Source organism: Rattus rattus, chromosome 5 (assembly GCF_011064425.1).
Source record: "Rattus rattus isolate New Zealand chromosome 5, Rrattus_CSIRO_v1, whole genome shotgun sequence".
Classification (NCBI taxonomy): domain Eukaryota; kingdom Metazoa; phylum Chordata; class Mammalia; order Rodentia; family Muridae; genus Rattus; species Rattus rattus.
The window spans coordinates 3253100-3268811 of record NC_046158.1 but is presented as its reverse complement, the minus strand read 5'-3'; the positions used below and the strand labels follow the sequence as shown (position 1 = coordinate 3268811).

Sequence of the window (15712 nt, the reverse complement as noted above, 5' to 3'; positions counted from 1 at the left end):
TCCGGGCCACAGTCACGTCCCGAGCAGCCCGGGAGCTCGCGAGCCCGCCCACGAGTCCGCTCGTGACTTTCACGTTTTCGGCTTTCGTGGATTGCCGGGAGGTGAGGGGGAGCCAGCGTGGTGCCTGCCCCGGAAGCGTCTGTGGAGGAGGGTTGGGCTTCCCGGGGAGGATGGACCGCTGGGATAGCGGCTACTTGCAGAGAGGTTACGGGCTTTGTGGACAGGGGAGGCCACAGGATCAGTTAAGTCACGTTGGCTATATCTGCGGGGGAAGGGAGTGAAGGGACGAGGGGCAACGGAGGGACGTGGGAGGGTACTGTAGTGGACGGAAGCTTTTCCCGTCCGGGGCTCACGGACTTAAATGACACAATTTAGGGAGAGGACAGCGGACTCCAAAAAGAGGGAGGTGTGCTCGGGAAGGAGCTGGCACCAGGAAGTGAAGGGTAGAGTGAATGACAGGCAGAAGGTGGGGCTGGAAAGGTGTGCTCCGCTTAGAAGGTTGGGCCGCCAGAGTTGAAGAGATGGGAGGGAAGATAAAGAACTGAAGGCAAGAGTGTGTTTGTGTGTATCCTGTTCCTGGCAGCTGACCGGAAGAACTGAAAGGTTCCCCCCTCCCCAGTACACATGTGTAGGGCCAGGACTGTGTAGCGGTGAAACTCAGCAGGCATTATGCTGGGGTGTGTGTTTTGGGAGGGGCGAGGAGCCGGATTGTCCCAGAGTGGTGATCTGACCCTACCCACCATACTTCCTTCAGCCACCATGTTTAACCAGCAACTCCAGCAGCAGCAACAGTTGCAGCAGCTCCAGCAACAGCAGCTCCAGCAGCAGCAACAGCAGATACTCCAGCTCCAACAGCTACTGCAGCAGTCTCCACCACAGGCCTCCTTGTCCATGCCTGTCAGCCGGTGAGTTTCCCACTTCCGGGATTGGAGTCAGGTCTGACGCTCAGACCCACATTTTGGAGCCTGGCTCTCAGTAGTTATCACCCATCCGGCATCCTTGTTTGAATATTAAATGTCATCAGTTTCCACCTTGAAGGGGATTGCCACCGGGTAGATGGCTTCCCTGGACCCCTCTGACACCCTCCTCCCATCACACAGGGGCCTCCCCCAGCAGTCATCCCCGCAACAGCTTCTGAATCTCCAGGGCCTCAACTCGACCTCCCTGCTCAATGGCTCCATGCTGCAAAGAGCTTTGCTCCTACAGCAGTTGCAAGGTTTGTCAGCTCCCTGTCGTCCTCAGTCTCTTCCTATCCAAAGCTCACAGTGGCCCTGATCACGTCCTTATAGATGAAGACAACAGGGCTCCCAGGAGATGAAGTCCACAAGCTACTCAGCTAAGTACAGGGTCACCAGGCTATGGTGCTGGCCAGTCCTGACTCGACTGATAGCCCTAGGGGGAGGCACACCCATAAACCCCTCTACAAATAGAGATAGCAACCTGAGGCCCAGAAGAAGGACCCTGTGCCCTTAGTCACAACACAGGTAGAAGCAAGTTAGGCAGTCATCACTTGGCAACCCCACCAGGACCACAGTCTGGACAGCCTTTCGAGCTGACTTTCAAATGAGGCGTAGATAATTCAAGAGAGAAAAATCCCATCACAAGATGGACAGATACACGCCACCTTTTGTTTTTTCCATTTTAAAAGTCATGCTTGTCATAGTGAAAATAAGGTACTAAAATAGAAGAACAAAGGCAGCAACAGTAAAATCCCGAGGGGGCTGGAGAGATGGGTCAGAGGTTAGCTTGCTGCTCTTCCAGAGGTCCTGAGTTAGGGTCTGTCACTCACAGGGGGCAACCCATGATGCCTATAACACCAGCTCCAGGACATCTGTCACCCTTACCTGGCCTCCAAGGGCAGCTTCCAGTACAACACATGAATTAAAATTTATGATAAGGGGTTGGGGATTTAGCTCAGTGGTAGAGTGCTTGCCTAGCAAGCGCAAGGCCCTGAGTTCGGTCCCCAGCTCCAAAAAAAAAAAAAAAAAAAAATTATGATAAATCCTAAAAAATAAAGTTATTGAAAACAAAGAAACCCAAGTAGTAGGAAAACATTCCCTCATTTCCGGGAGAAAGTCACCACTCTTTCATTGTATTTCTTTCAATTTTTTTTTTTTCCCTAGGAAGAGGCTTGGGAAGTTGGGTATGATTATATGATTATACCAAAAAAAAAAAAAAAAAAAAAAAAAGAAGTCCATATTTTGTTTTTTATTTTATTTTCTATTTTGCAGAACTAGAATGTTTGTTTTTGTTTGTTTGAGACAGGGTCTCACTCTCTAGGCCTGGCTGGCTTCAAGCTCACTATGTAGACCAAGCTGGCCATGAACTCACAGAGATCTACCTCCCTAGTCTTGGGGAAAAGTGTATGCTGATATGTTTGGCCTTTCTTTGAGACTCTGTAGCTCAGGTTATCCTGGAACTTAGTGTGTAAGCCAGGGTGGTCTTGAACTCAAAACAGTCTTCCTACCTCATCCTCCAAGGGCTGGGATTCTAGGCATGAGCTGCCACACCCAAGCAGTATTCTGGTTCAATCCAGGTTATTTGTCATAGCTTTTAAGTTTTCACTAGAGGGATGTGTGCCCTGATGGAAACCTCAATTCTCCATTTCTCTCCCCTCCCCTCCTTTTCTCTATCCTAAACACCACTGGGATGAACACGACATCTGAGATTCTTTTCACAGTAGATCCCCAACACAGAGTGGCTGAGTCGGGGGATGGATGTTTGATGGCTTTTGTTAAGTATTGCCAAATTACTTTCCTAAGGACTGGACCAGTTTGCAATGCCACCAGCCACGTATGACAGTGCCAGCCTCACCATGCCTACGGCAGCCTTGGGTACTCTACACTTTTTTATATATACCTCTGTGAGTGTGTGTGTCCGTATCATTTACTGAGTTGGTTTGCAAAGGCTAGCGCTGCGTTGTGAATGTCTTAGTTCCCATTTCCACGTTCTGTTGCGGCTAAAACACAATGTACGCGTACCAAGCATTCGCATGTCACTTTGCGACTTGTCCATGTCCTTTGTCCGTCTCTGTTTGAGGGCTTCCCATCTTCCGCCTTACGGAAGCCGGATGGATCTCTGGGATTGCGTGCATGTCTTCATTGTGTCTGTTTAGCGGATATACTGATTTTGAATGACTTTGAATCCTCACTTGACAGACGAGGGGAGGGAGAACTGGTTTGCTCAAGGTGCCAGAGGAAGTCTGGACTTGAATTCAGCGCTCAGCACAACTGAGCTATACCTTTAAGTCTGTGCCACTCTCCCTTGCATCGCTCCCGAATCTGGCCATGAATGCTAACTCTCACACTCTGGGCCTTCCCTGGGTCGGAGGAGATGCAGCAGGAAAGAAGACGGCTAGTCCTAGGATAGAAGACTCTAGGGACACAGACACAGGGAAGGCCTCCCGAATGGGAGATAGCAAAAACTTAAAGGGAAGCCTGAAGGATGCTGGGAATTAGTGGAACACAACAGCTTCCACAGAAGCATGTAGCATGTTCAAAGGCCCAGAAATGGGGTAGTTGGAGGATGGCCCAGTGACACATCCCTAGATCGTTGTGTACGTGAAGTGGGTAGTCCGTGTTTTATAGCCAGACCTTGCCCTAAAAGGAACGGGGAACTGTAGAAGGCTTTGGACAGGGATGAGGTCAGAATGTAGCTTTAAAGAGGTCCCGTTTGCTGCAGTTCTAGGGAGGGATGGCGTGTTTTCCAGAAGGCACGTGGGTGCTAGAGTTGCTAGGACCTGGTGATATCTGGGGTGTGGAGGATGGGGCAAGGACAGAGCTAGCAGGTGTCCCTCAGAGGGCTTGGCCAAGCTACCTCTCTGTTTCGTGTCCATGTTTTATAGCCACTTCTCCCTGCTACCTGGCAAACTAGAGGGCCGCCAAGTGAAAGGGTGCCTTGTTGGGTGCCAGAACCTTCCCTCTCACTGATAAAGCCAGTGTGGGACAAAGTACTGACAGCAGTTTGGTGGTCCTCCTGTGGCCCTGTGCTGGGTCCCCACATACCTGAGGGCCTTACAGCATGTCTGAGGGCTAGCTAGGGCAGCTCAGACACTAGATGGAGCAGAAAACCTACCCTAAGTCCTTCCTCACTCACTCATGCCCACAGTGGGCCTTGCCTTGACCTTCCCTTCCCTCTGCTCCCCTGGGTAAGAGGGTCCCCTTAGAAATTATCTCTGACATCCCCATGGTATCTGGGGGACTGAACCCCTGATAGGATCTTGGCCATTCAACCACGGTGTGACTTCTCATCTCTTCTCTTCTCCACAGGCAACCTCCGTGCTTACAATGTGACAGCCCCAAACCTAGCAGCTCCTAGCCTTACACCACCCCAGATGGTCACCCCAAATCTGCAGCAGTTCTTTCCCCAGGCTACTCGACAGTCCCTGCTGGGGCCTCCTCCTGTTGGGATCCCAATAAACCCTTCTCAGCATAACCACTCAGGGAGGAACTCCCAGAAGCAGCCCAGAACCCCCTCTTCCACCACCCCCAATCACAAGGTGAGTAGAGCAGCTGCAGTAGGAGTGGGTGAAGGGGTCCCCAGTGTCAGCCCAGCTCTCTGTGCTTGGGCTCGCCCTGGCCTTTGGTTTTTCCTTCTCAGTGTCTGTAAAGCAAAGGTGTCTAGTATCTGTCATCTTCTGTCAGGTGTCATTCGTCTTTGATGTGACTTCAGCCCTACCCAAATACCACCTTATTATTATCTATGTGCTATTCCTCTCTTAAACAAGTTTCTTTCCTTCTTATCATCATTTTGTTTTTGCGTGTGCACGGGGAGGTCAGATCACCTTCCTCCTACCACATGGGTCCTAGGGACAGAACTTGGCACCAGACGCCTTCACCTGCTGAACCAGCTCAGTGGCCCTCAGTGCTGTCTCTCTTCACGTCAGCAATGTCTAGTAGAACTAGAACAAGTCGTATATCTGATTTAAACTTTTGGATAGCCATATAAGAAGGTAAAAAGGTCAGGGTATAAGGACTACCCTCCATAATCCCAAAACTTGAGAGGTTAGGGGCAGAAGACCACGGCACATTCTAGAACATCCTGAGCTGAGTGGAAAGACCTTCAGGTTTTAGAAATAAAAAGAACAAATGAAGTAAATCTTTTTTTTAAAAGAGTTATCTATTTATTTTATGTACATGAGTACACCGTAGCTGTCTTCGGACACACCAGAAGAGGATATCAGTTTCCATTACAAGATGACTGTGAGCCACCATGTGGTTGCTGGGAATTGAACTCAGGACCTCTGGAAGAGCTGTCAGTGCTCTTAACCACTGAGCCGTCTCTCCAGCCCTGGATGAAGTTAATCTTACTGTCAGGTAGAATCAAGTACACTTAGAATCCCAGCACTCTGGAGATGGTTCAGGAGGCTCAGAGATCTAAGGTCTTCCTCAGTTACATAGTGAGTTCTAGGCCAGCCATCCCAAAACACGCCTTTAATCCCAGCACTTGGAAAGCAGAGGCAGGTGGAGCTCTGAGTTAGAGGCTAGCCTGGTCTACAGAGTGAGTTCTAGGAGTGGACAGTTAGGGCTACTCAGAGAAACCCTGTCTTGAAAATACCAATCGGGTTGGGGATTTAGCTCAGTGGTAGAGCGCTTGCCTAGCGAGCGCAAGGCCCTGGGTTCGGTCCCCAGCTCTGGAAAAAAAAAAAAAGAAAATACCAGTCAACCAATAAATCAATTAATCAATAAGATCTCTGATACCCTCCTTTGCTTGATGATTAATGTTCGTTAGTTAAGAGACAAGGTCTTATCTCCCAAATTTCAAATACCTTCTATGCCCCTACGTTGCCCAGCCTGGTCGCAAACTTCTCAGTTCAAGTGATCCTCCTGCCTCAGCCTCTCAAGTTCCTAAAAATACCCATATATTTTATCATGCCCCATTTTGTCCTTACAAAACAAAACAAATAAAGCCCACTAAATCTAATCTGTGATTTAATATCATAATAACACTTCACTGTCTTCTGTGTTGCTTAATCTCCCGCCTTAATCGAGATTCCGTGCTTCAAGTGTTTACCTGAGGCTAAAGGTGACTCTGTGGGACAGGCAGCTTTGAATGTTACTTTTAAGGCACAAGGCTATGGCTCGTGGTACCCACAGGCTTGGGGTCCCTGAGGCTCTGGGTTCTGCAGAAAATAAGGAAGCATTGTATCACTGCCTAAAAGTTTCAAAAAATGTGTACTTCTCATCCACAGAAGAAAAGCAGAGTGCTAGGGGGGTTACAGGTTACAGCTGCATCTAAAAACCCCAGCGTGTACACACACACACACACACACACACACACACACACACACACACACACACACACACACACACACTCTGTCCCTGCATGTCTGCATAAAGGTCCACTCCCAAGCTTATCTAGGGCAGGAACCATGTTCTTTACTTAATCAGTTTCTCCTACATCTTTAGGAAGGTATTTCCCTCCAGAGAAGGGCTTAGTCTCTACCCTTAGGGTTAGGATTAGTCCTGGCCCGCTGGGGTCTTGGCCTACCTGTGCTCCTGTTTTACATATAGGGAAACTACAGCTGACAGACTGGAGTGGTCGAGGTAGGCACAGAACCCAGGCCCCCTGACTCCCTGTGTCTTCCAGGGCAAGAACTCGGTAGTGTCCGAGGGGCCTGGAGGCCTGATGTGGGGTACAGATGTGTATCCCACCAGGATGACAGGCCTTAGCAGTACACAGGGAAGCTATAGATGGCACCCAAGGGCTCCCCATAGTGCCCAAGAAGTGGCTGGAGCACTCTAAGGCTAAGATGTAGCATCTGTCCTTCTGTGGGTCTTGGGTGTGTATGTGTAAGAGATGTTAATACAGTAACCCAAAAGCAATTAATTAAATAAGTGAGACCCTGTCTCCCAACAAACACAGCAGCAAAACCCACGAAATATTACTAAAAGGGTCTAGACCTGGCCTGGGTAGGAGTTTCCTGCCAGAAGCTTTGAGGCTCTAATTGAAGGCTAGACACAGGAAGAGGCTGCGGGTGTGACCAGAGAAAGGCCAGTGAGGATGCACGGAGACCACTAAAGGTGGGAGGAAGGTGGGGTTCAGAAGGGAAAGAGAGGCAGCGGTTCAGGCCCTGAGAGTGGGAGGGGCAGGCAGGTCCAGGAGGCCCAGGAGGGTGAGGCCAAAGGCTCTCTCTGGCTGACTGTGGGAAGTCTGGATGACTAGGAACCAAGAGACTCTCCGTGTCTCCCCAGCAGGACCAAATAGCTTCAGATAACGACACTTGAGGGGCTCCAGGTCCTCTGTGCTTTGTGCCTTCGGCCAGGCCATTAGTCCCTTGAGATGGTGATGGCCATTCTTTTCCTCTCTCTGTTTTTCCGAGACAGGCTTCTCGGTGCAGCCCCACAGTCGGGAACTTGCTCTGTGGCAGTCGTTTTGAGTAGGAGAGTATTTATTTGCAAGTGAGATACAGGTTTAAAAAATGGTTTCTGAAGCTGAGCGGTGGTGGCGTGCACCTTTAATCCCAGTACTCAGAGGCAGAGACAGGTAGGTCTCTGAGTTAGTTCAAGGCCAGCCTGGTCTACAGAGTGAGTTCCAGGACAGCCAGAGCTACACAGAGAAACCCTGTCTTGAACAACACCCCCACCCCACCCCAAATGGTTTCTAAAAGGAAGCAGGATTCTTCTTCTCAGACGGTGCCTCTGGACGACAGGGAAGACCCCACAGAGGGGTCTGAGGAAGCCACAGAGCTCCAGATGGACACAGTTGAAGGTGAGAGATGAGGACTGCTGTCCTTCACAAGGGACATCGGGGTAGGAATGATCTTGGTGGAAAGTAAGCCAGGGCCACCTCCTGGAGCTATGTTTCCTCACCTGCCACCATTGTAGACCAAGATTCACTAGTCTTCCCAGATGGCCTTGCGAGTGAGCCCCAGGAGCCTGAGCCCGAGCCCTTTGAGGTGTTGGAACCACCAGCCAAGAGGTTGAGGAGGTGAGTGATGCTGGCCACGTGCTGGGGCTCAGAGGCCCGGAGCTCACCTGTACCGTTAGGCCTTGACATCCACTTGGGGGAGGGTCACATTCATCCCTAGATCTACCTGGGGGTGAAACACCTGGAGGCCACCCTGGGCAGCCAGGAGGAAGGGGTCCTTGCAGAGTGTATAGGTGGGGCCTAGTTTATAGGGCTAATTAAAATCATGTTGCAATTTGGAGGTGGAGGGTCACTGCCCCTGCGTTTATTTAGGTGGAACAGGCCCGGGTAGCTCATCCCACATCGTAAGTAGAGCTAGGATTAGGAACTGCATCATAGGTCTCTCTTTGGTCTTCTTGAATATGCTTGCTTGTTTTGTTTTCGTTTTTGAGACAATCTCGGCTGACCTGGAACTCACTACGCAGACCAGGCTGGCCTCAAACTTTTAAGAAGAGGTCTGCCTGCCTTTGCCTCCCTAGGACTAGGATCAAAGGCATAGACCACCACAACTAGCTTTTTGATTATCTTTGGATCTTTGCTAGCTCAGAGGAGTCCACCGAGAAAGGCCCTACAGGGCAGCCACAAGCAAGGGTCCAGCCTCAGACCCAGATGACAGCACCAAAGCAGACACAGACCCCAGATCAGCTGCCTGAGCCACCGGAAGCCCTGGTGGTGCCGCGAATCCAGCCACAGGTTCTGCAGATCCAGGCCCAGCCAAAGCTGCAGAAGCAGGCACAGACACAGACTTCTCCAGAGCACTTAGCGCCCCAGCAGAATCAGGTACAGCCACAGGTACGGTCACAGCCCCAGTGGCAGTTGCAGCCATGGGAGACAGACCCACCGAAGCAAGCTCAGGCACAGACCCAGCCTCAGCCCCTCTGGTAGGCACAGTCGCACAAGCAGGCCCAGACACAGACACATCCACAGGTATCCACCCAAGCACAGCCACAGGAGCAGACATCAGAGAAGACCCAGGACCAGCCTCAGACCTGGCCACAGGGGTCAGCACCCCCACCAGAACAAGCATCAGTTCCGGCCTGTGCCACGGAACCACAGCTATTATCTAACGCTGCAGAAGCTGGGAGAGGTGAGCGAGTGTGGACTCCCGGCCTGACCCAGATCTGCCAAGCCCTTTTTTCTCTGATCTGGCAGAGTCTTGACTGGGGACTGAGGGTTGGTTGGGCCTGGAGATCTGGGACCATCCCCATCTTGGACTTCATCTGGACAGAGACGCCAACTCGTGGATCCAGATCTATCCAGACCCCAAATGGTAGACACTCTGGGAAAGGAACGTATATGTCATTTCAGACCCAGAGGAGACCTTGCCAGAACCAGTAAGTGCCCAGAGCAGTGAAGACAGGAGCCAAGAGGCGTCAGCTGGTGGCCTGGATGTGGGAGAATGTGAAAAGAGAGCAGGAGAAGTGCTGGGGGTGCGTAGAGACCAGCGTGCATACCGGAGGGAGTAAGCCTGCAGCGGCTTGGTGTCTGCTTGCCCCAGGCTACCTAAGGATCCCTCTCGTGTTTCCCCATGTGTGGAAGGACAGCAGCCTTGTGCCTGGTGGCATGGGTGAGCCACATGGTGGTTCCTCTGTCATCGTATCTTTTTTCTTTTTCTTTTTTTTTTTTTTTTTCTTTTCTTTTCTTTTCTTTTTTTCGGAGCTGGGGACCGAACCCAGGACCTTGCGCTTGCTAGGCAAGCGCTCTACCACTGAGCTAAATCCCCAACCCCTGTATCTTTTTTCTTAAGATCTTGATGTGCTTTTGGTGGTAAAAGTCCTTTCTGGTCCAGCCAACTCCACACTAGAGCCACCAGTCCTTCTCGCAGTGATGTCGTTTTAGTGGAAACAGTACCTTTGTAAAAGGCTCCTATGGGACTCGGGTCCCAACGCTACCTTATAACAAAACTTAAGTCAACCTCTTTCCTTCCTCGGTCTGTTTCCCCATCCATCATGTGTCTGGAGAGGTGGGTTGGACTTCGAATTAACCAGAGCTAGGTCAGGAGTGGTGCTATACATCTTTAATCCAGCCCTAGGGAGGCAGAGGCTGGCTGATCTCTGCAAATCTCAGGCCAGCCTGGTCTACATAGTGAGACATTTCTATTCGATCTAGGTTCAAATCCTAGCTGTGGTATTCTCTGTGTAGGTTTGGGCAGTCACGGAACCTAACCTAACCCAGAGGGTAGAAACTCTGTCTCTGCGTCTGCTGTAGATGTGGGGGGCTGGGAGCTCCCTGAAGGTCACCATCCTGCAGAGTAGCAACAGCCGGGCTTTCAACACCACACCCCTCACATCTGGACCTCGCCCTGGGGACTCCGCCTCTGCCACCCCTGCCCTTGCCAGCACACCCTCCAAGCAAAGCCTCCAGTTCTTCTGCTACATCTGCAAGGCCAGCTGCAGCAGCCAGCAGGTACTGGGGCAGAGGAGGGGGGCTGGGCCGTCCGGCTTGCCCTTTCTACACTGCACAGTAGCTGCAGCCATACTGTCTGCATAGGCATAGTTCCTGATCAGCCAGTAGAGCAGGGTTTTAGGATCTAGGAAAACCTGGTTCAAATCTGCTGTGACTGGCCATGGAGGTCTCCAGAAGTAAACTCTGCCCTTGGGTCTTTTCCTTTTGTGTTCAATGAGGACAGCCAAGAGCTTCATCACCACAGTGCATCCTTAGGACTCGGTACCTGACACTGAAGTTCTGTGCCCAGTTCAGCCCAAGGAAGTGCAGCTTTACTAGTAATACAGTTACTTAGGAGGCTGAGTTACTAGTAATAGCAGTTACTTAGGAGACTGAGTACTAGTAATAGCAGTTACTTAGGAGGCTGAGTACTAGTAATAGCAGTTACTTAGGAGGCTGAGTACTAGTAATAGCAGTTACTTAGGAGGCTGAGTACTAGTAATAGCAGTTACTTAGGAGGCTGAGTACTACTAATAGAGTTACGTTGGAGGCTGAGTACTAGTAATAACAGTTACTCAGGAGGCTGAGACAGGAGGGTAACCTGGTCAACTTAGTGAGAGCCTGTCTCAAAATAAAGTTATTTCAAAAAGAAAAAGGAAGAAAGAAGAAGCTGGGGATATAGCTGAGCCATTGCTTAGCCTGTGAGAGGCAGAAGAAATGGATAAATGAGTAGTAGTCTTGACTGGGACCACCAATTGCTCCAGCTTCATGGAGGTTCGAAACAGGAAGATCACATGAGCACACGAATTTCACATTAACCTGGGCAATATAGCAAGAATTCAGTGTCTGTCTTTAAATTAAAAGAAACAAACAATTAAAAATGACTTACTTTCTTTTTTTTTTTCTTTTTCTTATTTGCGAGCTGGGGACCGAACCCAGGGCCTTGTGTTTGCTAGGCAAGCGTCTACCACTGAGCTAAATCCCCAACCCCGACTTACTCACTTTCATTTGATGTGTATGACTGGTTCACCCATATGTCTGTGCACCACATGGGTCTGATGCCCACAGAGGCCAGGTGAAGGCATCGGAGTCTGTGCAACTGGAGTTACACAGTCATGAGCCACCGTGTGGGTGCTAAGACTTGAACCCAGATCCTCAGGAAGAGCAGCCAGTGTTCTTAACCTCTGAGCCATCTCTGCAGGCCCCCACCCCTGGTTTCTTTTAATGCCCTTATATTATTACCAGTGGCCATTGTTACCTCTATGACTGCGGTCCTCGTCTGAGCACTGGAGTCGCATTTCTTATCAATGAAGCACTGCCAGAAATGGATATGTATCCCCTCTGTGCCTCAGTTTACCATCCCCGCCCTGGCCTACATTGAGCTGTGTAAAGTAATGCCAGTTGTGGCAATACAACACGGGGGAGAAAGGGAGCCAGGAGGATCAGAGCCGCAGGGTGGCCATGACGGTTGGCACTGCCCTTCCCTGGGCTGCAGCTCACGTCCACTTGTGGCACATTCATGCTACAGGAGTTTCAGGATCACATGTCAGAGGCTCAGCACCAACAGCGGCTTGGGGAAATGCAGCACTCGAGCCAGACCTGCCTGTTGTCCCTGCTGCCCATGCCTCGGGACATCCTGGAGAGAGAAACAGAGTAAGTAGGGGCTGGCAGAGGCCCATGCTGTGGCTTAGGCCCCGACCAGCCTGTCTCCAAGGTGTGGCCAGGAGATAAGCCAGCTGTGCATACAATTAAGTCCGTTCTTGATCATTGGTTTCTCCTGTCTTGATGACAGGTGTAGTGAATTTCCTAAGGTCCCTTCCAGGTAAGAACAGTGTGACATTCCGATGGAAAGGAGGGTAGCTATAATACAGAGCCCTGTCCCCACTGATCTGCCCGCTACCCCCCAACCAGAGAGGCACAATAGATAGCAAGGACCAGGTCTTCTTATGGCTTCGGGGGAGACCTTCCCTGAATCTATCCCTTGTCGCAGGGGATGTGATTGGTCTGAAATCTGCTCTACCTGGAATCTGGAACTAGCACCTGGTCTGAGACGATTTGGTGGGAAGCTATAGGTTCTGCCAGGTCCAAGTAGGGGATCACAAGCCTGCAGGGCTGAGGCATAGCCTTGGACCCTGGAAGATAAGGGCCCTGTCCCCTGGGGAGCTGCCTCAGGTGGTTGCCAGAGCTCCCAGCTTTCCAGGAGGATCCAGGAAGTCTCACAATTGCAGAGTGTCAGCAACAAAGCCAGATGCAGTGACACCGTGATGTTCCTGGCACTTGGGAGGCTGAGACAGAGGGCACGAGAGTTTAAGGCCACTTCCTTACACAGCGAGACCTTGTAGTGAGTTGACTTATTCAGAATGACAGTAAACCCAGCTGAGGACATGAAACCCTTTCTCAGGCGGCATGGTTGTCCGAGTCAGTGATGGGAAATTCCACTGAGGACGAGGACAGGGACTCTTTCTTGGCTGCTCTTTGTTTGCCTGGCTGACAGGGAGCTCCGGTCCATTAGCTCTCACTTCTAGAAGAGTCAGGAGTCCTTTGTCCTTTTGATGACTAGGACCCTGGCCCCTCATATGCCCTAGTTGAAGTGCAGCACCTTTCCCTTCTGGAGCGCTCTAGGGGATATAGCATCATGCACTGCTTGCTCTTGCCGGCAGAGATCCTCCACCCAAACGCTGGTGCAACACCTGCCAGGTGTACTACATGGGAGACCTGATCCAGCACCGCAGGACACAGGAGCACAAGGTACAAGAGCCACTCATGCTAGACGGGTCCCTGTGTGGGATACCTCCAAGCCCAGGTTGGGAGTGGGGGTGGGGTCTATTTTTGTCACCATGTGACTTCCACTCACATGGCTTCTGGTAAGTTAATCATGTTCCTCTTTGGGCTTTCCTGTGCCCATCTGTTCAGTGTAGGCACCTGCTCACTGTGCTGATCAGCCCTTAGCTTCCTGGGGTGTCTTTGGAGGCGGTCCTCCTCCTATTCTGTCTCTGTTGCCACCCACCATCCCACATGGTGAAGTGGTTTTGCATGTCTCAGTGCAAGGGGCAGAGCTGACCTGGGCTTGTGGGTTTAAGAGGTGAGCTCTCATTGGGCCACTAGAGCAGCTTGTACCTGGGGTGTGCTCCAGTGCAGCACATGGCCCACCTGCCCCTCCCCAGGTTGCCAAGCAGTCCCTGAGGCCCTTCTGCACCATATGCAACCGTTATTTCAAGACCCCTCGAAAGTTTGTGGAGCACGTGAAGTCCCAGGGACACAAGGACAAGGCCCAGGAGGTAACCCTAGCTACCCCAATACAGCATGAAGCCTTCCCCCAAGATCATAGAGCAGGTGGGGGGAGAGGGAGCAGCTAGAACCCTCAGGGGTGTATGCTAACTGCCCACAGCTGGCCTAAGTCCCTCATGTATTCCTCGGGCAGCTGAAGACACTTGAAAAAGAGACAGGCAGCCCAGATGAGGACCACTTCATCACCGTGGACGCCGTTGGTTGCTTTGAGAGTGGTCAAGAAGAGGACGAGGATGATGATGAAGAAGAGGAAGAAGAGATTGAGGCGGAGGAGGAATTCTGCAAGCAGGTATGGGGCAGGCTGTTGGTGGCTCCTGGAGCCCAGACGTCATGCTGGTATTTGTAGGCGCTAATGTGACACATTGAGCCAGGTTCATGAGGCATGCACATCAGACTGTTCACAGCCCTGTGAGGCTTTCTCTAAGAGTTTCGTCCTCTCTGGACAAAGTAAAAGAAATGTGGGTAGACTGAGGGTGGGGAGGGAGGGCAGAGGGCTGGGAATTATAGTCCAGTGCCTGCCTATGCATGTGCAAAGCCCTAGATGCACCTCGGGAGGTGGGGTCATGGAGGGCCCAGCAGGAAGCAGGACTGAGAGCTCCAACCATGTGCTGTCAAGACCCTATCTGAGGGGGAAAAGGATGGAGAGATGGCTGGGTGAAAAGCACATGGTGCTCTTCCAGGGGACCTGGGTTCAACTCCTCACACCCATGTCAGGTTACTCATAACTGCCTGTACCTTCCGTTTCTGGAAATTGGACACCTCAGGTACCCATGCCCCCACACACTCAAACATATTGAAGAAGCAGCCTAAGAAAAGAAGGGTTTATTTTGGCTTGGGGGAAGGAACAAATGGGAACCCACAAGCATACATCGGAAGGACACATGGGAGGCAGGCTCAGCATGTGCCAAGGCTGAGGCAGCCACCCTCAGCCACCTGCAAGCTGAAGGAATGGTTGTGCTCTGGAGACCTCGGGTGGGCTGCAGGCCCCTGACCTGTATTCAGGTGGGACCCGAGGCACCACATCTGAGTTCTTACTCCCTCTCCAGCTGCAGTCAAGAGAAACATCTTCAGAGCAATGGAAGGACTCTGAGACTTACAGCCCCAACACAGCCTATGGTAAGACCCCAGGCTAAGCCGCCAGTCTCAGCCACAGCACTGCAGTCAGGCACTCAGAAGAGGTGTGATGCCCAGCTGGGGACAGGGATTTAGTATGCAGATCCTGCTGTCTGTCCCCAGGTGTGGACTTCCTGGTGCCAGTGATGGGCTATGTCTGCCGAATCTGTCACAAGTTCTATGACAGTAACTCAGAATTGCGGCTCTCTCACTGCAAGTCTCTGGCCCACTTTGAGAACCTGCAGGTGAGTGGTCGTCTGCCTGCCCTGCCCAGGGCTACCACCCCTGTCCAAGCCACCAGCTGTTTGCTGTCGAACCAAACCAGTTCCTAAGCACACTCCCACAGAAGGGAAGGACTCGGGCTTGGCTCTCCATGGTGTGTGTGCATGTGTGCGTGTGTGTGTGCGTGCGTGTGCGTGTGCGTGTGTGTGTGTGCATTGGAGGCTGGTGTTGGGGGTACTCTGGAGCCTAGAGAGCTTTACACAGGGTCACACAGCAGATCCATACTGTTCATACTGTTTTGGCCCAAGGTGGGAAGCAGCTGATGGCGAGGAGTGCCCTAGGCTAGGCCTAACTTTGAAAACTTTTGTATCCAGAAATACAAAGCCAAGAACCCCAGCCCTCCTACCCGGCCTGTGAGCCGCAAGTGTGCGATCAACGCCCGCAACGCCCTGACTGCACTGTTCACCTCTAGCAGTGGTAGCAGCCGCCAGCCCAGCCCCCAGGACACTGTGAAGATACCCAGCAAGGTGAAGCCTGGATCCCCCGGACTCCCTCCTCCCCTTCGGCGCTCATCACGCCTCAAAACCTGACAGAGGGAGCTCTGGCCACTCAGCCTAACTAGGGCCCAATCTGCTGATGCTTTCTAGGTATCCGTGTGGGAATGTTCACATGGTTGGTGTTTTTACTCAAAATCCAATAAAGAGTCAGAAGTTTGGCTATGCAGTCCCTCCCCACCAGCACTGTGTCAGGGTGGGTGGGGGAGGGGCCCCCAGTCTCTCTGGACACAGTGGTGGAG

At 51.6% G+C, this 15712-nt stretch overlaps 1 protein-coding gene across 9 annotated transcripts; it reads left to right on the top strand.

Moving 5' to 3' along the window:
• On the top strand, positions 1-15639 carry Ciz1 (CDKN1A interacting zinc finger protein 1). 9 transcript variants are annotated; one of them, XM_032902788.1, is made up of 18 exons: positions 1-101; positions 755-905; positions 1101-1216; positions 2763-2834; positions 4269-4498; positions 7632-7710; positions 7827-7929; positions 8451-8700; positions 8836-8995; positions 9217-9338; positions 10117-10314; positions 11822-11946; positions 12954-13041; positions 13458-13571; positions 13715-13870; positions 14628-14697; positions 14818-14939; positions 15291-15639. In XM_032902788.1, the coding sequence occupies exons 2-18, from the start codon at positions 760-762 to the stop codon at positions 15504-15506; spliced, it is 2367 nt and encodes a 788-aa protein (XP_032758679.1). In that variant the 5' UTR covers positions 1-101; positions 755-759; the 3' UTR covers positions 15507-15639. The 9 variants fall into 9 exon arrangements, with proteins under 9 accessions (XP_032758679.1, XP_032758680.1, XP_032758678.1 ...); XM_032902787.1 differs by lacking the exon at positions 1-101 and adding an exon at positions 118-241 and having other exon boundaries at positions 7617-7710; positions 8451-8688; XM_032902789.1 differs by lacking the exons at positions 1-101; positions 2763-2834 and adding an exon at positions 112-241 and having other exon boundaries at positions 7617-7710.
• Positions 15640-15712: the final 73 nt, after the last annotated feature.

Coding starts and splice junctions, on each gene's coding strand:
- Ciz1 (XM_032902782.1), top strand. CDS start 670: ATGCTGGGGTGTGTGTTTTGGGAGGGGCGAGGAGCCGGATTGTCCCAG. Junction 2,835..4,268: donor CATGCCTACGGCAGCCTTGG/GTACTCTACACT, acceptor TCTTCTCCACAG/GCAACCTCCGTGCTTACAAT. Junction 4,499..7,616: donor CCACCACCCCCAATCACAAG/GTGAGTAGAGCA, acceptor AAAAGGAAGCAG/GATTCTTCTTCTCAGACGGT.